Consider the following 23,668-nt stretch of genomic DNA (forward strand, 5'->3'; position numbering starts at 1 on the left):
GCCCCACGGCGCGGGGCGGGTGGGGGGGGCACCCCAAAACGACGCGTCATCACCCGAACCGGGTGCTCTGATTGGCCCTGGCCCCCCCGTGCGGCCCGCCCTCGATGGCCGGAAGCAGCAACATTCCACTTCCGGCAAGGTGACCCCACGCCGCAAAAATGTCTTGCTCCGACCTCTCGACATGATATGAATCACCCACACCGAACTCCGCGCCATGAATCGCCCTGCAAGAACCCCCAGGCCATGCCCTGACGACCGGCCGAAGGCAGCGTCGGTCCTGCACGCCTGCTCGGGCGCCCCAACCAGCACTGGTCAATGTGCCCGCTCCGTGTGTGCCAACGTGGCCCAAGCTGTAAAACATGCCCCCACCCGATTGCAGCTTCGCTGGCCATCGAGGCGAGGGGACGTTTGCGGTCCACGAGGACCGAAGGTACGATGTTATCGCGAACAGACAGTAAGATGTGTCCATTCGTGCCCGGCTCTGTGCGATAACAAAGTGTCGCGAGCGGCGCACGGTCTGCCTTTGAGAGCACGTTCCGTACAACATTTTCCGTTCCGATCCGCCATTACGCACGTGGCCAGCGCTTGCCCGATTCTGCTATGGTGTGCGTGGGACGAAACCCGATCGATATAATTTGTCCAGAAATGGGTTGAAAGGAATGTGCCGATTGCGCCTTGCACATTCGCATCCCGCACAACGTGGCGTGGGTTACCTTTCTATTATCGGCCTCAGTACGCGTTCTGTGCATCGTGGGCGTCGTGCTGGGTGTGTTTCCTGTGTTGTAAAAAAACACCATCCGTGCAGCCTTTTTAAGAGCAGCCATCTGTGCAGCATTAATTCGTATGCCTTTTCAATGCAACCGGCCATCTTCCCCAGATCATCGGAAGCTCGAGTTGACAATCTTGAGCTGTCGAGCATACTGTAATAACTCGCCACAAACGTTGGGTTGAGGGATCGCTTGAGGATGGGAGCTCTATGCTGTCGATGCTCATGTGGTGTTCAAGCGCCCCTTCTGAGGTTCTGTTTCTTCCATCTCCTCGGTACGTGGTGGGGGCGTCGTGCTGGATGTGTTTCCTGTCTGTTGGGTGGAAATTACAGCTGCGCGTGCGTTTGGCGGGCTGTTTCCTACGGAGGGGTGGGGTGTAATGCCTGCTTGGCCTTTGCTGAGGACCCATCACCCAGCGAAGGGCGCACGTGGCTCAGATTTACCTCTGGAATAATCAGGAAAGAAGAGTAGGAATGAAGTTAGAAATGAAATGAAGAAGGAATGATGTAAGCAAACCTAGCGATGAGATCCTCGCAACGCACACCCCTGTTGTCCCGCTAGAGTCGCTAGAAAAAAGGGAAGGGACTATCTACACGTATATTAATGGAATAACTGTCTTGGGACCACTATCTGTTGGATGCATGCGGTTCAGAGAACTGCAACAATACTTTGACACATGTCTTGTCATTCTACAGCGAAACCACAGATTGCATTTTGCATGCGATGCAGCATTGTCATGGAAGAAGATGGCGTTGTTCGGAACAGCTGGACACTGTTTGCACACTGCTGGTCTTCCATGATCACACACACGATAGCAGAACAACACGATCGATAGCATTCTCCATTTACTGTGAGAACAATGGATGAAATCAACGGTACATTAATTGAGGTATGCTCACCGCAGTGGTAAGCAGATTGAAGCTGACGTTTGGGGCACGAACCCTTTGTCGTAGCAAAAGCATGAAGGGTTAACACCCAAAACATCAGCTTCTCCTTGTTTCCCAGGCAGTTAGTAGAAATCAACATCCTGTTATTTTCATACATTGTTTTACCTACCTGTCCACAGACTCAGATCAATAACAGCCTTCACCTGTAAGACTAGTTCTTCATTCTCCATTCACGATTACATCCCATCAAAATGGTCCAGTTCAGCAAAATTCTGATGTAATAAAAAGTAATGTGAAGCCCCTTGCTGCTCCCTTGTTGATGTTTGGCCTTTTATCAGGGAAGTCAGTCCTTTCCACTCGACTGAACGAGACTTCAGTTTCTGGCTCATATAGTTGTGACACCAGGTTTTGTCTCCAGAAATAATGTGTTCACCAGGCCTGGTGTTGGCTTAATGGTTAAGGTGGCTGGCTGAATATCCTCGGGTCTCGAGTTCAAGCCCCTGCCGGGCCGATGAGGTAGAGTTGACTCAGCCCGCCGACCTTCCGAGGTCAGCAAAATGAGTACCATTGTGCAGGTAATAGGGGCATTGCATCAGCGGAACAGCCGTGCCCCCGGAAATTTATGCAGCCAAACAGCCACAGACTGCATACGAAGAAATAAAATAAACATGTTCACCGAAAGAATCTTCTTTCTGATGAAAACGCTGAAGATGCCACTGACAGAGTAATCCGGTTCAGTTTCCGCTCCTCCATGAGAACCCGTGGCACCCATTTTGCCATCACCATTCTTTTTCTCAGATCCTCAGTGACAATGAAATTGTGTGACAGTGACAAAAGTGTTAGGAAGAAAATGTTGATACATTTTTCTTCTACATCTTCATTAACCAAACAAGAGTCCAGATGATTCTTTACAGAGGCTTTCTGCCAAGGCCAAGCTCTTAGTACTAGTGTGAGAAATTGATATTTAACAGATTGGTAAGTAATGATATAGTGTAAATGCAATGTTACATATCACCGAACTAAGATCTGAGACCGTTCACCTAAAAAGCTAAAGAGGGTTTTTATTATATAATACACTAGAAAATAAAACCTGTCGCTTCGCTGATGGGAACATGAAGAGAGAAAAAGGGAGAGGGGGGGGAGTGAAGAGGTGGAGGGTTAAAGAGGGAGTAGAGAGAAGGAGAAAGAGGGAAGAGGGGTGGGGAAGCAAGGAAGGGGGAAGAGTGAGAAGGGGGGGAGGGGAAGAGAGGAGGAGGAGGAGGAGAGAGAGAGAGAATGGAGGGGGAGAGAGATAGAGATGGGGGGAGGAGAGAGAGAGAGAGAGAGGAAGAGAGGGAAGTGAGAGAGGAGGGAGAGAAGAGAGGGGCGAAGCAGGGAAGAGCGAGGAAAGGGAGGGGGGAGGAAGTGATGAAATGGGGGGTGGGGTGGGGGATATGCCTGGTGTTGGCTTCATGGTTAGGGTGGGTGGGCTTGGGATCCTAGGATCCTTCGTTTAAATCCCCCCTTGGCTATTGAATGAATACCAGGTGGAGTTGACTCTGCCTCTCATCCTTCCTAGGTCAGCAAAATGAGAGCAAGCTTGCTGGTATCCTGTGTTGGAGTGGTGACCCATCCAGGATTGTGTCCAATAGCCAAGGAGACTGCTTTGGCAGCACCAATGCTCTGCATAGAGTATGGTCCCAATGGATGGATGGTGGGGGGTGGATAATCAGTTTGATCCATCCATCCCTTCAGCCATCCCTTCCCTCCATCCCATCCATCCCCCTCTCTCCATCCATCCCTTCCCTCCACCCATACATCCCTTCCCTCCATCTATCCCTTCCCTCCATCCAACCATGAATAAGGAAGGACAGGCTTGGCACTGCATGACACTGCGGGGCACAACATTGGAAGGTGGTAATTCAGATGGACACAGCATCCGATCCGTCATATTGAAGATCTCCCGGAGACGCCAGAAATATCAAACTATGTCCGAATTAGACAAATGAACACTTTGTTTTTAGCAGTTGGAATTGCTGAAAAGTTCAATTCTGGAGCTTAAATTTTGTAATTTGGCTTAGCTTAAGAGATTCTCGAGGTTATGCCATGTGCAGAAATGAAATAAGGCCACAAATGCTGGCGTCTCTGGGCGTTTATAAGCATTGCAATGTACCCAATGATTTGTAGCTATGATTATCAGGCATTCAATAATATGAGTATGCCTGGTGTTGGCTTAATGGTTAGGGTGGTGGGCTTGGGATCCAAGGATCCTGAGTTCAAATCGCACTTGGCTGTGAATTAATACGAGGTGGGGTTGACTATGCCTGTCATCCTTCTGAGGTCGGCAAAATGAGTACCAGCTTGCTGATATCCTGTGTCGGTGTGGCGACCCGTCCAGGATTGTGCCCAATAGCCAAGGAGACTACTTAGGCAGCACCAACGCTCTGCACAGAGTTTGGTCCCAATGGATGGATGGAATAATGAGTGATGAAAGTGGGGGAAAAAAAAAAACTTTATTGTGAAGAAATTGTTGTTACCTGTTCCAACTCATGGCATTGTTGAGCAGGCCGAACAAAATGGCGAATTAATCCCCAGCGAGGAAACCCAGGATGCGCCTTAAGACCCTATTGAGAGCGAGGTGTCTGAGGATGCACCTGAAGGAGGATATAATTAAATAAGGCCGTTAATTATCTTCAAAAGGGGTGTTTTAATTAACCCAAACACCCAATTTTCACTCTTGCACTCCCTTGGAGTATGCATGCAAAGTTTCAGGCTGCTAGGTTTCATGCTTTTGGACTTATGGGGACGGATGGACACACACACACACACACACACACACGACTGTTTGATGAGACAAACAGCCACCGAGCTTGGGAGAAGTGCTGTCACTTCCTGGCGTACTCTGGATATCAGTGACCAGCGACGTCACAACAATGGCGCCACTTTTTTCACTGCACTCAGTGGGGTATTTCCTGAGGAATTTTCTCCTCCCCAAGGATGCTATCCTGTGGGGATTGTCCATGCTATTAACCTTTTAAATGCTGAACATTGAGCAAGGAAGCACAGAATGTTCTGGATGACCCTCAGAGATTGAGTTTGTTGTTTAATCAATAATCATCTGATGACAAGCTTCCACCCTGGCGATAAGCAGATCAGACCTCAAACCATGGAGTACATTCTCCTTTGTGGAGGAAAATAATCAAGCTGTAGTATTAAACTTTAAATGTATATCAAATTGAAATGGCTCCACGTAAAAATAAGCCACCTTGTTCATCACCAAAGGCACAGCAGGTTGAGTAATTTACCAAATTACATTTCAGATGTCATTACACAGCTTTAAAAGGTTCATAAACCGTTTAAACTTTAGTAACTAAATCAGTCTCTCTTCAACCAGAAAGAAAAAAAATAAAGAGAACAAGCCGGTAGGCGGACATGGGTAGTCGCCTACTCAATAGAACCTGACGCGATGGGCCCGTTCGATGGGGGAATGACCTGAGGATTAAGCACAAGAAAATTCATGATTCTAACTTCAAGGGTTAATGCTGCAGATTGTTTTTTCGTTAAAATACCCCCACATTTAGAGGTTTTTCGGCCGTTGCTAGGCGACGGAGGGGTCCATAGCAACGGTTCTTTCTCACACATAACTAGGACATACCATGAACCTACCATACCAGTTTCATGTATATCTGACTCATAGTCTCTGAGATATAACGAACTTTGTTTTTTTTATTGTTTTCGACCAGGGTTCATTCAAAGTCTATCTTCTCCGACAGTTTTCATAGGATCCGGCTGGAAATTTTTGACAATATGGCTGAATGTACTGCCCACAGTCGCTCGTGGCCTGATTTTTGATTTTCGAATTTTTTTTTTTAATGATTTTTCAAATATTTCAAAGTTCCGTTGCTCGGCAACGGTGGTGTCCATAGCAACGGTTCTCATTTGCACACAACTAGGTCATGGTATGAACCTACCAACCAAGTTTCATTGAAATCACCATTGTATTAACGGAGCACTGGACCGAACAGAGGGACAGACAGACAGACAGCAGACAAATATATTAACGGAAAAAGTGATAATAAGGGTAGAACAAATTTCAAATTTTTTTTTGAAAAAAAAAATTTTTTCGACTAGATTCACTACCCAATAATTAAATTCTTCATTCATGTATAAAGAATAATTCAACTCATTCATGAAATAATTTTTTTTTTTTCGACAATGATCGAATGTCAGAGCTTATGTAAATCACATAGACGAGGACATTCAGAGGCATCAAGCGTACTTTTGGTGTACTTGTACATGTATGAACCACGTGATCAAACACAGTAAATGGGATTTGAAACTCGGGTACCAACAACATCACATTTGAGCTCAGATGGGAATGACAAACAGGCTAACCCAAACCAGTTCTCATTCATTGGTGTATCAACCAAATTCTTGTTCACTCAGTTAATGCCAAAGTGGCAACAAGAACCACAAGTTTAAAGCAGTTACCGAGCAGGAAGAGTATTTTGTGAGTAAAGAGGATGCACGCTTTTCTGTGGAGGACGTCTCATTGTACACCAGTAACCGCAGATGAAATAGCACATTTAATCACTCGAGTGATCAGCATGTAAACACTGCAAGTATTGCAAGATGCAAGCAACATACCCGCTGGAATTTGACAGATCCTGCTTCTTGTCGAGCTGCCTTGTGCACAGCAGATGTTTCCTTGAGGATTCCATGCTCATCTGCTGGAGGACTCTCGGACTGCTTTGGACTGCCGGCAGTACCATCTGGCTGGGACTCACTGGTTTCCACTAGATTGAGACCCACAAACATTTGTGCCTCAGACCAGTTGTTTATGGATTCCGTCTGCGTGTAAACAGTTGTTTGATAAGTTTGCTGCATGTCAGGGACACCACTTTCATGGGCCTCGCAAGTTATTGAGCGAGTTGAGGAAACTTTGACACTTTCGGGATTTGTTGCTTTCGAGGAGGTTGTGAGAACTTGCGCGCCACTTTGGGAGGTATCCTGCACCTGTTTCTTCAATCTTTCAATCTCATGCGCCATGGCCACGATGAGCTCAGGGTTGAAGTTTCCATGCCTGTCATTCAACTCAAGCTGCCTCTTAAACAAAGCTGCCTCGTTTTCCGCCTGGCGCACACGGAACTGCAGTTGTTCAAGCACACCGCTCGGCTCACGAGCTCCCGAGACTTCCCATACAGGTCCGTCAGATTCAGCCTTTGCAGTTTTTTTGGTAGCAACTCGAAGCCGGGCCAACTCAGCCCTGCAAGCAGAATAAAGTACAATTGAGTTTTGAAAGAAATTCTAACCCACAAACAACCACAACTGCATGGCCATTTCAGGTTTGTTCAATATTACCTCCGATCCATTACAAGTTGTTTACAGCAATTTAAACTGTATTTGTGAATCTGGTTAACCTGAACGATTGGCTAAAATGAAGCAGGACTTGTCCGTTTCACATTGTATAGTCTATAAAAATCAGAAATTACAGCAGTGATCGTGCAATGTGATGTCGCAAAGCAAACCACTTTTAATTTTTTTACTTCTCATCGTATCAACAACATATCTGTAATGTAAGGCTGTGAAAGTGAGACAGAGTCAGTGACAGATTTAAGTGTGGTGAAGCACAAACATGCACTACCTGAGCTCTTCAAAAGATGCAAATCCTTCTTCGGCCAGCAAGATCGACATGCTCTGATGCTGTCCTTGATCCATCGTGGTCAGAGTTTTCTGTTGGTCAGTATTGTCCCATAATGAGTGCTGCCCACGATGCTGGACAGTCTGACTGTGGCCTGGACATTCCTCAGAAGACAAGCTTTTCTTGCTTTGAAAAACCCCAGAGCTACCCAGTTGTTTCTGAACTGCGTTCCAGCTGGCCTGGGCCTCTCCAAGCTGCTGCCTCGCTTCGTCCAGCCATGACCACACGTCCGTGTCCTTTACTTGCTTTCCATCCAATGCTATTTCCTCGTCCTCCAAGCCCGATGTGTCAGTTCGCTCTCCCCACGAACTTTCTTCAAAGTTCTGCGCAGAGCTAGTGGTGTGCTCATCGGGCCCACTGCGTTCGCAAACCTCTTCTGTCCATTCAACCTCCACACTCTTGTTGCTATTACTATACTCCTGATTTGCCGACTGCACCGTAAGGCTGCTTTCTCCACTGCCACAATTTCCGCTGCTACCGTGACTTGGCAAACGTCGATTGCCCACCTGTACACTGGCATCTCTCTGACCTACATCTTGATTGGCCGAGTGGTAGTCTACAATTTGGTTTTGCAGCTCAAGGTTTGTTGCTTGTAGCTCCTTCATGCGTTCAATCAGCTGCAAAACCTAGGAGGAAAAGAATACAAAAGAACAAAATAAAACAATGGACCCTCTGAAACAATATCTGCCTGTTCGTCTTTGAATTTCAAGACGTTCAAACACTTTTTCACAAATGTCAAAGAGCATCACATTTTTCAAGAAGGTTGTACATAAATAAAATATTTACACTTTCATATGATTTAAAAGAGAAAATAAATAAATAAATAAATAAAATATTTCCAGTGAAGTGACAGCAGAAGGGATGGATGGCCCATAAGGGGAGACAAAGCTGCAGTAGAGCTACCACCGAACAAGGATAATTAGGGGAGATTAAGCAGCAATCTTCACACTCAAATCGTTTTGTGGTAATGATGATTTTTTTGGAAATGGTCTTCAAGAATAACCCTCTCTCAAGATGACGTCTACATTAATTACAATATCAAACATCTCGGTGGTGATACATTCTCATCTGCTCATTTCAGAACAACTCGCCATGCCTTCCCGTTGATTTGCTGATGCATTTAATCAAAAGACAGCATGTTGTACTTCACAAACATTGCATGTCGAGCTGAGTCTCAATGAGGATGCAAAATGAAGCGAAACACAAAAAAGGATCTTTTATAACACGTATTTGTTGTTGGATTTTTGTTACTTCCACCAACAAATGCCTGGTGTTGGCTTAATGGTTAGGGTGGTGGGCTTTGGATCCAAGGGTCCTGAGTTCAAATGCCGCTCCGCTGTTGAAATTATACCAGGTGGGGTTAACTTGGCCTGTGATCCTTCCGAGGTCGGCAAAATGAGTGCCAGCATGCTGGTATACTGTGTCGGAGTGGCGACCCGTCTAGGATTGTTCCCAATAGCCAAGGAGACTGCTTAGGTAGCACCAACGCTCTGCACAGAGTATGGTCCCAATCTCGTCCTCCCACCAACAAAGGGGGACGGAGGTTATGGAATCACCCGTTTGCTCATTTGTCTGTTTATGAACAGGATATCTCAAAAAGTGATGGATGGATTCAGACGAAACTTGTGGGACAGGATGAGTGTGTGACAAGGATGAATTGCTCAGATTTTGGTGAAGATCTGGATCCGGATCCGAGAATTATTAAAGTGATTCTTCACCATTGAGAGATGGGGCCAAAAACGATATATTGTTGCGGGGCCAGATATCGGCCGCGAGCACGACCGCTAGATGGAGCTGCAAGTCGTCCCGACTGATCGCCTGGAATGTATAGGTCGTCGCCCCGGATAAGTCCAGAGCCGACGGGTCCTCGATCAGACCGAAGTTTGCCAATGGATAGACCACGTGGGGTAGGGTCGATTGCCAATTTCAATTTACCTAAATACCCACGTGGTCCAACTACCGGGGAAATTCACCCTCGACGGAACTCATACGAAAACGAGCCGCTTAGTGTACTCGTTCCGTGTGCGATTCCGAGCAGTTTAATCGCCAAGAATCGTCGGTCCAAATGTCCCCTTAGGGCCGTAACAGCTTTTACTAATTCTCAATCACGCGTCATGTCGAACCAATGAAAGAAACACAACGAGCTGACACAATGAACAAATAGGGATATTTATTTACAATAGGCAGGGAGGGGAACACAAAGAGCAGAACTAAACCGACTATTAATAAATGCAATGCAAAAATTTCCAGCACAAAAGCACTTAACAGTTCTCAACTTTGAGGACGGGCCCACAGACACAAACACACGCGCGCGCGCACACACACACACACACACACACACACACACACACACACACACACACACACACACACACACACACACACACACACACACACAAAAAGTGGTGGCTGGCACCTTTATTTCGGCCTTCAGCTCAGAGGATAGTGGAGCTGAAGGCCAGGGTCTATTTTGGACCTGTCCGCCTTGTGCGGTCTTCAAGATGACTCGGTTTGGCGCCCGTCCCGGCCACCAAAATCTCGACTCCGTTCCCTCCGGAGACGACACACAACCCTTCTGGCTCTGGCGGCGGATGGTCTTTCAGGAGGAGGAGGAGGAGGAGGAGGAGGAAGAGGAGGAGGAGGAGGAAGAAGACGTTCCAGACAGCAGCGGCAAGACCAGTCCAGGCCTTCGGAGATGAGCGCTCCCGCAACACGAGCGCTCCAACACGGTGAGCGCTCCAACAAGATCAGTGCTCCTTCCTCGCTTCTCACTGGCTGGCTTCTCTCTCGCTTGCCTTTCGCTTCTCCTCTTTGGCTGGCTGGCTGGCTCGCTGTTCGCTGGCTCGCTGTTCGCTGCCCTCTGCTCACTTACTCCTCTCTGGCTTTTTCGCTTTTTCCTTTTATGCGCTCTGGCGCGCTCCCCCTCCCCCTCCTCAGCCCGCGGAGAATCTCAGGACGGGGGATCGTTGCTCTTCTCTGCAGCCTTTTTTTAACCATCATTCTTGTTTACGTCTCAGAATCTCAGGGCGGGAGGTGGTCGTCCTCTGCTGCAGCATTGTTCTTCTCTTGAAATAATTTCGATAAAACTCCTAACTATTAAAATAAAGTGCATTTACATTGATTTACCCACTCGACAAGGGAAGGGGAGCTATCTATAAAACACATACTTACCGATATAACTGAGCTATAGGAACCTGAATGTTGTGTGCGATAGTTTTCCAAATTCGTAACAATATAGCACACAATATCTGAAACGTTGTGGGCAAGTTATGATAAAACCTCGGTGGATGACAATAACAAGCCGATCAGATTTTGGTTCAAGTCTGGATCCAGATCCGTCCTATCAGTGGGACACAAAACGTAAACTGTTCAACCTGGCAGAGGTATGTGCTCCACCAAGTGCCATTCTCGTCGTTGCTGTCATCGTGGATGTAGCTGTGGTTGTTATTCGTGTGATCCTTCCATGTACTCTCATGTATTTTTCTATTACTTCAAGTGCAGGGTGTTCCAAAAAGACATGGCCAACTTTGGTTGTTAATATATTTAGTACCACAAATGATACAATGATACCCTTTGGTTTATACTTTATATGATACAGAAACCCAAAAGGTTTTCTTCATTTTCAGGTCTGGTGGTTTAATGTAAAATAAAATAGCAACTCCACAGGAGAAATCTCAGTGCATCGAATGGTTCAGACAAGATCTGACACGCAAGTTCAGTGTAATTTCCATACAAGGTATGGAAGGAATCTGCCATCGCGGACTCGTATCAGAGAGTGGTACAAGAGGTTTAAGGAAACTGGAAGTTGGCAGAACCAGAAAAGTACTGGTCGACCAAGCACAAGTGCAGCATACGTTGAACGAGTGCGTGAATCATTTCAATAAAGTCCCAGAAAATCAATTTGACGCGCATCTAGAGAACCAGGACGAACAACCACCACTGTAAACAGGATTTTGCATAAAAGACTGAAACTTTATTCCTATGAGGTGCACATTCTGCAGGAACTCAAACCAAATGATGGATCCAAACGCAAGGTATTTGCCTTGGAAAGGTTGTCTCCATCGCAGATGACGAAAATAACCTGAAAAAGGTCATGTTCACAGACGAAACTTGCTTTCATGTATCGGGAACGGTCAACCGGCACAATGTAAGGATCTAGGACTCTGAAAATCCTCACGTGGTCATTTAACACACACACCACAGTCAAAAGGTCAATGTGTGCTGTTGCTTTCTCCATGACTGCTTGGTGGGACCGTTTTTCTTTGCAGAGGATAGTGACCTCAACTATTTACATGAACATGTTGGAAGGATTCGCCTTCGCACAGATTGAAGACCTGCAACCCGATATCATTTTTCAACAGGACAGCGCTCCCCCTCATAGGGCCTGAGTCGTTCGAGCAGTCCTGAATGAAAAAATTCCAGGTCACTGGATTGGCCGAGACGGACCAACCGCCTGGCCCCACGATCACCAGACATAACCCCCCTTGATTATTTTCTGTGGGGGTTTGTCAAAGATGTTGACAACACCAAGGTGGCAAACCTGCAGGATCTTTGTTCTCAGATCACAGCTGCATGCGCACTGGTGGACGTAAACATGCTGAGAGGAACATGGGAAGAACTCGTGTACCGCCTTGATGTGCTGCGCATGACCAACGGAGCTCACATTGAAGTGTATTGATAGGGTGCACAAAACTTTAGAGTTTCTGTATCATATAAACTAAAGGGTATCGTTGTATCATTTGTGGTTCTAAATATATTGTTACAGTTTTATAACAAGTATGCCGAAATTGAAACGCACACGGCGAAAGACTCTTTGAATAGTTATTTCCGTAATGTATGTTAAGAATAGCGCCTTCCCTGTGGTGGTTATTATGTGATCAAATGCATTTGGTTGGGTAGCTGGAGCCCCCTTTCGACCCTTGGGATCATAGCAACATCAGCGCTTAATGACGAGTGCCATCAGGGCCATCATCACGTAGAGCGTGCATTGTTTCACTGTTATAGCTTCTCGGCATGTGCGAATAACACCAGCGTTCTGGAATCTTCGCCGAAGCCATGGCTTTAGAAGCGTACACCAAATTCTCCTTTATTGTTTAAAGCCCCACCAAGTCCTTGTTTGTCTGTTCATCTGTATGGACGTCTACCCTGTACTGTAACTTATTGCCATCGACCCCTGTACTGTATTTAGTTTCCCTAATCTCCGTTGATTCCCCTCCACCTGAACACGACCGTTATATGGATTAGGACATGACAGCCCCTCTGCAATAATTGCCCCATTCCCTGGCTTTGTGCCATGGACATTTTTGAACATGTGGGATTCATCTCAGGTGCATGGGGGTAAAAGTAGTGATTAGCCATGTTAAGTGTGGAGCTCCGCTCCTGATGACAGCCAGAAGGGCCAAGTGAGTGCATATCCGGGTGGGCAGCTGAATGAGCGGGACTGTGGGGGGCAGCATACCCCAATGGCTGGCATGGGGCCAGCTCGTAAGATCTGACATGGCCCAATAGCTGGCCCCAGGCTGCCTCGGAAGATCTGGCATGCGGATTTTCAGCCCCATCTGCCATTGGGACTATAAAACTATGCCCAGACACTCTGGATCTGTATATATATATATATATATATATATATATATATATATATATATATATATATATATATATATATATATATATATATATATATATAAATATATATGTATGTATATATATATATATATAAATGTATGTATGTATGTATATATATATATATATATATATATATATATATATATATATATATATATATATATATATATATATATGTATGTATATATGTATGTATATATGTATGTATATTGTTGCGGATTCGCGCCCGCCGGCGTGCTGACGGCCACGTAACTCGAATCGCGGCACGTCGCCCACCGGACGGACAATCCAGTCGTGACCCTCTCGGACTAACGCCGGGAACCAGTCACGGGTGGACCTTTCGGTCTCACCGCGATCGTGCCAATCGGCCCCCGCGTGGGATAGGGTTGCTCGCCAAATTCGACCTACCTAAGTACCCACACGGAGGGTAGACCGGGCGATCGCACCTCGCCGCAGGTCGACTTCGGACACGGGCCACTTAAGCGACCCGTTCCGTACTATCGGGATAACCGAGCGGTGTTATTCGTCGGCCTCGACGGTTCGATTAATTATCGGGCGTCTTAGCCCACGACCAACCCTTTACGTGAAGCAAGATGGGGATTCAATGAAAGAAATGACGAAGCGAAGCGGGAAAACAGTTCAACAATAAGCACATTTATTTCGCGATGAACGGAAAGCACACATATACAATTCCACCAAAAGCACATGTAAAAGAAGACAATGCAATATTACACAAAAAGCAAATGCAACAATGCAGATCTATCCGACTACCGGGCACACGGCAACACTTATACAATTTTACTTCACAGACGGCACCGACAACACATATTCCCAAAGCAAAAGAAAAGAGAACCACCCTCCAGGATGAGGGGGGTAGGCGGGCCTGGGGCCGAGACCGTGTCGGGCCTACCCGTCTGATGATGAGACGCGGAGCGGCGGTGGTGCCTCAACTCCGCGGGCCTCGCGGACAGTGTCTGGTAGGGGGTGGGAAGGGGCCCCCCTTTGTCGCACTATCTCAGCGCGGGGGGAAACAGGAGGGGGTTGCTGATGCTCGGGGAAAGGAGGATATAACCCTGTCTCGGGTCCCGCGGCGAGCGTCTCCTCCTCCACCTCGGTCGCGTTGCTGGCCTCTCTCTGTGCCGCTCCCGGCACCGACGCGAGCACCCCCTCGTCCGCCCTCGCCTCTCCACAGCTCCGTCCTCTTCACTCCGACTAGTACCACTTCTTTCCAGCTCCACCGACGACTCCCTTGAACTCCGCACACTCCACTCTCAACTTCCAACTCAACTCCTTCTCAACTTCCAACTGACTCTTACTCAACTGACGAACGCAGTCGTTTTTATAAGCCCCGTGGCTTCGCTCTTTCACCCTTGACCCTTTGCCTCCGACCCTTCACCTCTCTTGCTGGCTCCCCATTGGCCCGAGGAAAAGTGGGTGTGAATGCTTTTTGATCCATGAATTTGCATATAGCGACCGCCCTCCAACGCCCTGGAGGCGGGGCCAAATCGCCCCTCGCTCACCGATTGGACGGAACAAAAGTGGGCGTGAGTCGTTTTTGATCCGTTTTTCTGCGGAAAGTCCGTGATGTTTTTGAACACGCTGCTCGGTGCGCGCCCCGCACGAGTCCAGCATTGGTGCCCACGAGTGGCGCGAGATGACGGTGATGCGATGGTGGCGAGTTGTGACGGTAAAGGTCGTGGCGGTTGTGGTGAAGCGGCGTTGTGGTTGGTGGTTGTTGTTGTGATGGCTGTTGAGACGTGGTTGGTGGTGGTAATAATGGCGGCTGGTCCAAAATAAAGATAGTAAAAGAAAAACGGCTATCCTGAAGAGTCGCAGCCCTCATGAATGACATTTATTCCCTCTAGACAACGGGTTTGGGCCTAACTACACATATACTTACCGAGATATCTCACCTAAGGGACCTCAATGATGGTTTGCGAATTTGGTCAACCACAACACTACCCCCTCCCCTTTTTACAGACTCGTCCCGAGTCGTCAAATTTTCGTGTGCCATCATGTGTAGTTTTCCCCTAGTACATTTTACCTACGGATCCCTGAGTGCGACATTCATGGTATTCGTGTCCCCAAAATAAATAACCTAAGGGCTGAGTAACTACCTAAACAAACTCACTCACACGGACGACTTAAATAAAATTGCCGGCGCTAAGACAAACATGCCGGGGGCGCACTCATATTTACAGTACATCTTAACCTTAACTTACAAATTTTACACTAAACCATGGCCCAGGATCAATGAACTCTGCAAAAAGAAAGCAGTTAGCAGGGAGCCAGGCTGCTCGCATGCAGTCTCTGGCTCAAACAATGCAGGTGACGGAACGTGGCCGGCTGCTCACACGCAGTCCAAGGCCTTCCCCTTTGAACTGAACGCAGTGAACCACAACGGTGCATGGGTTGCACAAACACAGTCTCCGTGCCAGCTCAAGTGGCACACGCAATGAACACACGAATGGATGGATGAATGGTTTGAACTGAACGCAGTGAACCACAACGGTGCATGGGCTGCACAACGCAGTCTCCGTGCCAGCTCAAGTGGCACACGCAATGAACACAACGAATGGATGGATGAACACAAACACGGTGCACGGGCCGCCACTGCAGGCCCGTGTTGTAGCTGCCAACGGGGCAGTTCTCGCAGCTTGCAAACTGTTGCCTTGCGGATCCTGGCGCACATGGAAATGAACAGGGGGGGGCAAAGCAAAAATTGAACTGGGCTGGTGAACAGGGGCAGTGGGCATGGCATGGCAAAGGCAGCAGGCAAACACAGCCCGCAGAAGAAGGCCGCTGCAGGCAAACACAGCCGGCAGATGAACTGGCCGGCACAGGCCTTGAAGAAAGACAGCCAGCCGGCAGATGAAGTGGGCCGGCACAGGCCTTGCAGCACAGCAGCTGCAGACGATCCAGCCGGCACAGGCCTTGCAGCAAAACAACAGCTGCCGATGAAGTTGGCCAGCCTTTGCCGTTCCGTGGAGGTTGGTGGAGGGAGTGCGGTGGTGCTGGCCACTTGGAAGGCGGGCTCGGACCTACCTACCTGTCTCCCTCCCACCCTATCGCCTTTGCCTGTCACTGTCCATACCCACTCCCTTAATTTGTCCAAACCCCAATTTAGCCCCAACTTTTTTTTTTTTATTTTTACTTCCCCACTATAAATCGTCCCCTAACCCCCTGTACTGTCCTTGTTCGGCTAACCTATCCTGTCACCTAGCCTACTCCAAACCCCTACGTTCCCTTCCCGGAGGGGAATAAGGGAGAGCTAACGTCCTGTGTCGAGGCCCAACGAAGCCTCAGAATGGCCTCCCCAGAGTTCAGCGATCTATAACCAAAGTGGGTCCAGCGGCCCACAACGACAGCGAGGGGATGGATGGTGCAGAGGGGTACATCTCCTAATCTACCCTAACCATTTAACTGTTAAACTACCCCGGGGCTTTCAACAAGCGCCTCTCGCTTAAACTATTGGTTCTAACAACCCAGATTCCCGTCGCCTGTGTTGGTGTCCTTTCAATTTCGGGCCTCGCCCCCCAATTTTCTCTCCGTGCCCTCACACGGTCTCATGGCTGGGACACGTGGCCCCCTTTGGCAGGCACGACCCTCTGCCGAATCTCCCGCTATGGCACCCCTGGGCACTACACTGCCTCCGAGCCTACCAGCTCCCTAACACCGGGGAGTGCCCCCCATGGCACCTCCCCTGAAACGCACACGTGGCAGGCTGGCTTCCCAGGCCCCTTTCCGAGGGTCACCCGTGCCCACAACACTGCCCACGTGGCTAATGGCGCCCCGGGCCCCCGCACCAAGCAGGCGCACCCGTGCCCACGATGCTATCCCGGCCCCCCATGGGCCCTTGGCCTACCACGGCCGACTAGCCTGGTGCCCGGGGTACCCACTCAGCGATACTCACTTTTCGCAGCCACGCTCCCAGCCCGTCAACAGGGCTCCTGCACCCCTCCAAATGGGTTTCGAGCCTACATTCACACCAACAACAAAACAACCTCCATTTTTCAATTTGACTAACCCCCTAACTCACTTTATACTGACCCTGGGGTCCCTTGGGCGGGAGTCACTCCTCCCCCCAATCACTCATCGCACCATGCATTCCAGACTCGCTCCACTCACACAGACCCGCTGGCCTCACTCACTCATCATGTACTCACCTCACAACTCTTCAACACACACACCGCTGAACTCTGCCATCCTTCTAACAACATCCCCTAACTAACTCGTGCTCCCACGTCGTCCCTTAAACTATAGCACGTTCCTTTTAACACTACGTCGCTAAACTACGTCCCCTCTACACATCCACAAGTCTGTCACTGTCTCCAAATCTCTGAAATAACTTTCCCAACCTAAATCTCGCTAAATCCCTCTACCTAATCCATTCCACGGACTCCATGAGGACTTACCCCTGCCCCATGAAGTCGGTCTAACTAAGCTAACCCTTCCCCCTAACTAGTTTCCATCCTGTGCCCAGGTAAGGGGGTCTTCCACCCCTTGCCCAGGAATCCTGTGCACCCGAAAGTGAGGCTTGCTTTTTTTTTTTTTTTTCATGCGCAGCACCTGCGCGGCAACTCGCAGCTCGCGCCCTTTACACCCGCCCGTGACGTCATGCAGCTGCACGTGTTCCTCGTCCCTCCTTGGACGGTACCATCCGGCAGGGATACCCCTCCTGCCGGATTCCAACCCCACGTGCAGCCATGACGTCACCGTGCGCATAATAAAAAAAAACACAAGCCCCACGTCTCGAGGGGTTCCCCACGCGAACACATGTGCGTTGCCCGTTGGAGCTTAACACACACGATCGCGTGGAGAACCCGTCCGGTCTAAATCCGTAGCCCTGCCTAAACTTTGTCCGTCCGCGGGATCGGCAAATCCACCGCGTGCGTTTCCGGACCGGGACTTCATTCCCGCAAGCGAGCAATTGGGGGTCTCGTGCGTTGCACAGCACGAACCTCGTGCTCACTGCTGGGTGAACCCGGCACGGTCCCCGAAACAACTACAGCCGCTACTCGGCTTTCTTTACTCACATGTCGTCGTCGTCGCCATTCGACACACGCACACCTGCGTGTTACGACGCTCACACTCCATTCCATTACATTCACACCGGGAGACGCGGCTGCGTGCTCCCGCATGCCAACCGACATCTCCCTTACATACCGCTCTCTCACACACACGGTCTCCCTTGCACTCGGCCGTTCACTCACGCATGCTGCCTCCCTCGCACACGTGGCTCCACGCACTCGCGGCCTTCCACTCACTCGTGCCATTCCCCTTACACAAACCACACCACTCACACACGCGGGGGCACTCACCCGCGGTGCCTCATCCACACTGGCCGTTTCATCCACACACACGGCCTCACTCACACACGGTGCCTCATCCACACACGGCGTGCTGGGAAGCACGTACTCCGGCACCATCGCCACCACACCACTCACACACGGGGTCGCTTCCACACACGGGGACGCACTCACGCCTTGCACCACACACACAGGGACAACCACACTGGGGATTCGTGTCCCCACAAGGGTCTCCGGGGCCTCTATACCCCCCAAGCTCTCCGTGCACCTGTCCACAGCACTCCTCCTCTCAACCTCGCAAAGCACGACCGAACTCACCAGGTCGTGACTCGCCTCAAGGGGGCATACTCCCTCCCCTCGTTCCTGGAGGAGGCCATCCAGGTGCTCGCACTGGGTCTCTACCCAGTCCGCCAGCTCACCCCCATTATCCTCCACTACCTCCGTGTGTGTGTGTGCGTCACTTACCCCGTCTTCATCGTGTAGTCTTCCCTCTATCGTTCCCATCTCCCGTGTCTCTGCCAACTCAGTCACCTCTTCACCCTTTACCTCCCTTGTCTCAACTATTTTGATTTCCTTTGTCGTCACCTCGTGTCTCGTCTCACACGTCTTGGTCTCCCCATTTAATTTTTCCCTTTCGGTCACAGTCACGACCCTCGCCCAACACGCCCCCCAAATTATTTTTTCACCCGCCTCCACCGCGGGCCTGTCAGCCGTTGCACCCCCTCCCAGCTCGTTCGTTCCTACACGTGGAGTCGCCATTTTAAGCTCCCTGCTCACGGCCTTCATGCCCGCCTGCAGGCATCGGCCCATGTTCTGCGTCTCACCCCGCAGCTTTTTCGTTTCTTCCCTCATTTGCTGTGTATTCGCATCCATCGTCGTTTTCACTTCGTCCATTTGTTTGTTCATTCCTTTTATTTCGTTTATAAATTCATTTGTGTATGTATCCATCTTTTCGTTTATGCTTTTTATTTCATCCATTTTTTGTGTATTCGCATCCATTTTCGCTGTCATTGCCGCCAGCATGGTGCATAGCTGGGCTATGTCGGATGCACTCAGCTGAGCCGTTTCGGCAAGAATCGGGAGGTTTTGGTGGAGAGGGGGAGGGGAGGTGTCATACACCGCGGCCGCTGCCGCACCTATTTCGGGCTCTGGGTTCAGTTGGGCGAGTTCGTTTTCCTGTACAACCAACATTTCCTGCACGGGGATTTCATCCTGGACCATGGATTCTACATTACTACACATATACATTTCTAATACCCCCGGATCCCGCTCGCCTTGAGACGCCATCTTGCTTCTCTTAAAGGGTTAATTTGAATCGCTCATAATTTGGAGGGAATCGGGGGTCGCTTCTCTCACCCCGGGACCGATTCCCGTGAATTTAATTGGAGACAGGAGAGCCCGTTTTCCCGTTCTCCGTTACCAGTGCCGTGAGGAGGGCGATGGGTTTGTATCGCACGACCTGACACCAGTGTTGCGGATTCGCGCCCGCCGGCGTGCTGACGGCCACGTAACTCGAATCGCGGCACGTCGCCCACCGGACGGACAATCCAGTCGTGACCCTCTCGGACTAACGCCGGGAACCAGTCACGGGTGGACCTTTCGGTCTCACCGCGATCGTGCCAATCGGCCCCCGCGTGGGATAGGGTTGCTCGCCAAATTCGACCTACCTAAGTACCCACACGGAGGGTAGACCGGGCGATCGCACCTCGCCGCAGGTCGACTTCGGACACGGGCCACTTAAGCGACCCGTTCCGTACTATCGGGATAACCGAGCGGTGTTATTCGTCGGCCTCGACGGTTCGATTAATTATCGAGCGTCTTAGCCCACGACCAACCCTTTACGTGAAGCAAGATGGGGATTCAATGAAAGAAATGACGAAGCGAAGCGGGAAAACAGTTCAACAATAAGCACATTTATTTCGCGATGAACGGAAAGCACACATATACAATTCCACCAAAAGCACATGTAAAAGAAGACAATGCAATATTACACAAAAAGCAAATGCAACAATGCAGATCTATCCGACTACCGGGCACACGGCAACACTTATACAATTTTACTTCACAGACGGCGCCGACAACACATATTCCCAAAGCAAAAGAAAAGAGAACCACCCTCCAGGATGAGGGGGTAGGCGGGCCTGGGGCCGAGACCGTGTCGGGCCTACCCGTCTGATGATGAGACGCGGAGCGGCGGTGGTGCCTCAACTCCGCGGGCCTCGCGGACAGTGTCTGGTAGGGGGTGGGAAGGGGGCCCCCTTTGTCGCACTATCTCAGCGCGGGGGGAAACAGGAGGGGGTTGCTGATGCTCGGGGAAAGGAGGATATAACCCTGTCTCGGGTCCCGCGGCGAGCGTCTCCTCCTCCACCTCGGTCGCGTTGCTGGCCTCTCTCTGTGCCGCTCCCGGCACCGACGCGAGCACCCCCTCGTCCGCCCTCGCCTCTCCACAGCTCCGTCCTCTTCACTCCGACTAGTACCACTTCTTTCCAGCTCCACCGACGACTCCCTTGAACTCCGCACACTCCACTCTCAACTTCCAACTCAACTCCTTCTCAACTTCCAACTGACTCTTACTCAACTGACGAACGCAGTCGTTTTTATAAGCCCCGTGGCTTCGCTCTTTCACCCTTGACCCTTTGCCTCCGACCCTTCACCTCTCTTGCTGGCTCCCCATTGGCCCGAGGAAAAGTGGGCGTGAATGCTTTTTGATCCATGAATTTGCATATAGCGACCGCCCTCCAACGCCCTGGAGGCGGAGCCAAATCGCCCCTCGCTCACCGATTGGACGGAACAAAAGTGGGCGTGAGTCGTTTTTGATCCGTTTTTCTGCGGAAAGTCCGTGATGTTTTTGAACATGCTGCTCGGTGCGCGCCCCGCACGAGTCCAGCATCGGTGCCCACGAGTGGCGCGAGATGACGGTGATGCGATGGTGGCGAGTTGTGACGGTAAAGGTCGTGGCGGTTGTGGTGAAGCGGCGTTGTGGTTGGTGGTTGTTGTGATGGCTGTTGAGACGTGGTTGGTGGTGGTAATAATGGCGGCTGGTCCAAAATAAAGATAGTAAAAGAAAAACGGCTATCCTGAAGAGTCGCAGCCCTCATGAATGACATTTATTCCCTCTAGACAACGGGTTTGGGCCTAACTACACATATACTTACCGAGATATCTCACCTAAGGGACCTGAATGGTGGTTTGCGAATTTGGTCAACCACAACAATATATATATATATATTTATACATATATATATATATATATATATATATATATATATGTATATATGTATGTATATATATATATATATATATATATATATATATATATATATATATATATATATATATATATATATATATATATATATATATATATATATATGTGTGTGTGTGTCTGTCTGTGTCTCTGTCTCTGTCTCTGTCTCTGTCTCTGTCTCTCTCTCTCTCTCTCTCTCTCTCTCTCTCTCTCTCTCTCTCTCTCTCTCTCTCTCTCTCTCTCTCTCTCTCTCTCTCTCTCTCTCTCTCTCTCTCTCGTCCCAGACACTTTGGTTTGCTGGCTGGGATCTGTGGCGCTCATGTACCATCTGTTGTAGAGTGCAGTGCAGCAGCCGTTCCGGAGAGTGGCAGGGAGAGCAGTATCAAGCTGACGAGGATGATGCTTCCACGTACTGGTTGGCTGAGGCCACCGTGCCCCTCCTAATCGTGTGTGTGTGTGTGTGTGTGTGTGTGTGTGTGTGTGTGTGTGTGTGTGTGTGTGTGTGTGTGTGTGTGTGTGTGTGCTTGTGTGATGGTTATCCTGTCGTGTTATCCAGTCGGCAAGGAGTAGGTCGAGTTAAATTGTGCATTTTTCTTTTCTTTTGGTAAATCCACACATTGATTGCCTTTTATTGTATTTCCCCTTTGACTGCCTGGTTTCCCTTCGACTCCATTAAAGCCCTTGAGTTCCCTTCCCTCTTTCCCCGTACCCCACATTGCTTGCTGTAAATAAATTGCCTTGTTCACATTTTCTTTTAAATCTGCCCATGGCTGTCCTTTCTTCCAGTGATCAAGCGCTGTCCGCACTTAGGGTAGTCACGGGGGGGGGGGGGGAGGGGGGGAGGAGTTGGAGCTCAACTAATTAGCTCCTTTAGGCCAGGGTGTACCAGTGGTGGCTCGGCCGCATAAATTAACACTAATTGGAACCTAATTAGCATGATTGGTACATTTCCGGAAGGGGCATTTCCCGGCTGGAAAACCATGTCATCAGGATAGTGGTAAACGGTTTTTTAGATGGACGGACCCCTGCGCTGATGTGGTAGACCAATTGGCACTAGTCGTTACCAAACAACCCACCATGCTGTGAAGTTATTTGCACGCGGATGCCGCAGGTCCGGTGAGTTTGAGGTGGCACAAGGGATCCGTTTCCCCCTCGCGGTTTACCCAAACTCCACTGCCGTAACAATATTAACAACCAAAGTTGTCCAGGTCTTTTTGAAACGCCCTATATTACCATAACATGATTTTGTGTGCTGCTTCCATGTCCGTCACACTTTATTCTAAAGGGTTTCTGCTGTCGTCGAAGAATTAAAATAGTACCATTTGAACCGCTACATTAAGCTCCAAATCCTGCTTCTTCCACTGGCTTTTGGAAGGAGACAGGTTTTTAAAACAGGCATTTTTATGATTAAATGGACAAGAATATTTGTTCCAAGTAAATCAATTATTAGCTTTCCAACAGAGTGTAGTAGATAGTAGAAAAATCGTGCAAATTATGATAGAAGCATCAAATTTGGCATTTCTGTTCTGCCGGGCTTTCTGATCAAATCTGCCCGATTGGCCATTTGAAAATCCAAGATGGCGGCCATTTATCAAGATGGCCGCCAAGTTAGCCTCCCGAAGTTGACTTTTTGCTTAGAAGTATTTGTAGTTGTCCGATTTGCATGATCCAAGTGTGGATTCCTATGTTTTCAAGCCTGCTGGAGTGGATTTTCCTGTTTTTAAAGCCCCCTGACGCACACTTTTTCTGATTTTGCACATTTGTTTACGATTTTCATACGTTTGCATGACATAACATGTATGTAGTAGTAGCTACTTATGCATGGGGTGTAGGGGTGTAGTGTTAGAGGTAGTACCTTTGTTTCAGCAGTCAGCCACATCTCTTGGATGGACTAGTGGCACTGGTCCTCATCACTGGCCCAACTCTCATCTATGGCTCCAAGAAGTTGCTAGTGCATGGCATCGGCCACACCCTGGTAAACCACATTGGCTCGCGGGCTAAACTAGATGAGCGTAGCACACAGAAGGTCTCTGCGTGTGATGGAGTACATCTAGCACCAAATTTTCGAAGTGCACGAAGTTGATAAAACAGATGTGCTGATTGAATCCAGGCCACTTACCAGTCCTTTAATCAACATTTCCAGTTCATCGCCA

General features: G+C 49.2%; 1 protein-coding gene across 4 annotated transcripts in view; it reads right to left on the reverse strand.

Moving 5' to 3' along the window:
* Window positions 1-23,668, reverse strand: part of LOC147026615 (uncharacterized) — a 189,900-nt gene that overhangs the window by 37,664 nt on the left and 128,568 nt on the right. For all 4 annotated transcript variants that reach the window (XM_085882207.1, XM_085882206.1, XM_085882204.1 and 1 more), the window contains 2 exons: window positions 7,278-7,960; window positions 6,281-6,899 (listed from right to left, as the gene is read on the reverse strand). In XM_085882207.1, the coding sequence (XP_085738333.1) occupies window positions 6,281-6,899; window positions 7,278-7,960 (1,302 nt within the window). The remainder of the gene's footprint in view (window positions 1-6,280; window positions 6,900-7,277; window positions 7,961-23,668) is intronic.

This window comes from Eptatretus burgeri, chromosome 5 (assembly GCF_056783735.1).
Source record: "Eptatretus burgeri isolate ZD-2024b chromosome 5, Ebu_testis_v1, whole genome shotgun sequence".
In the NCBI taxonomy this organism is placed as follows: domain Eukaryota; kingdom Metazoa; phylum Chordata; class Myxini; order Myxiniformes; family Myxinidae; genus Eptatretus; species Eptatretus burgeri.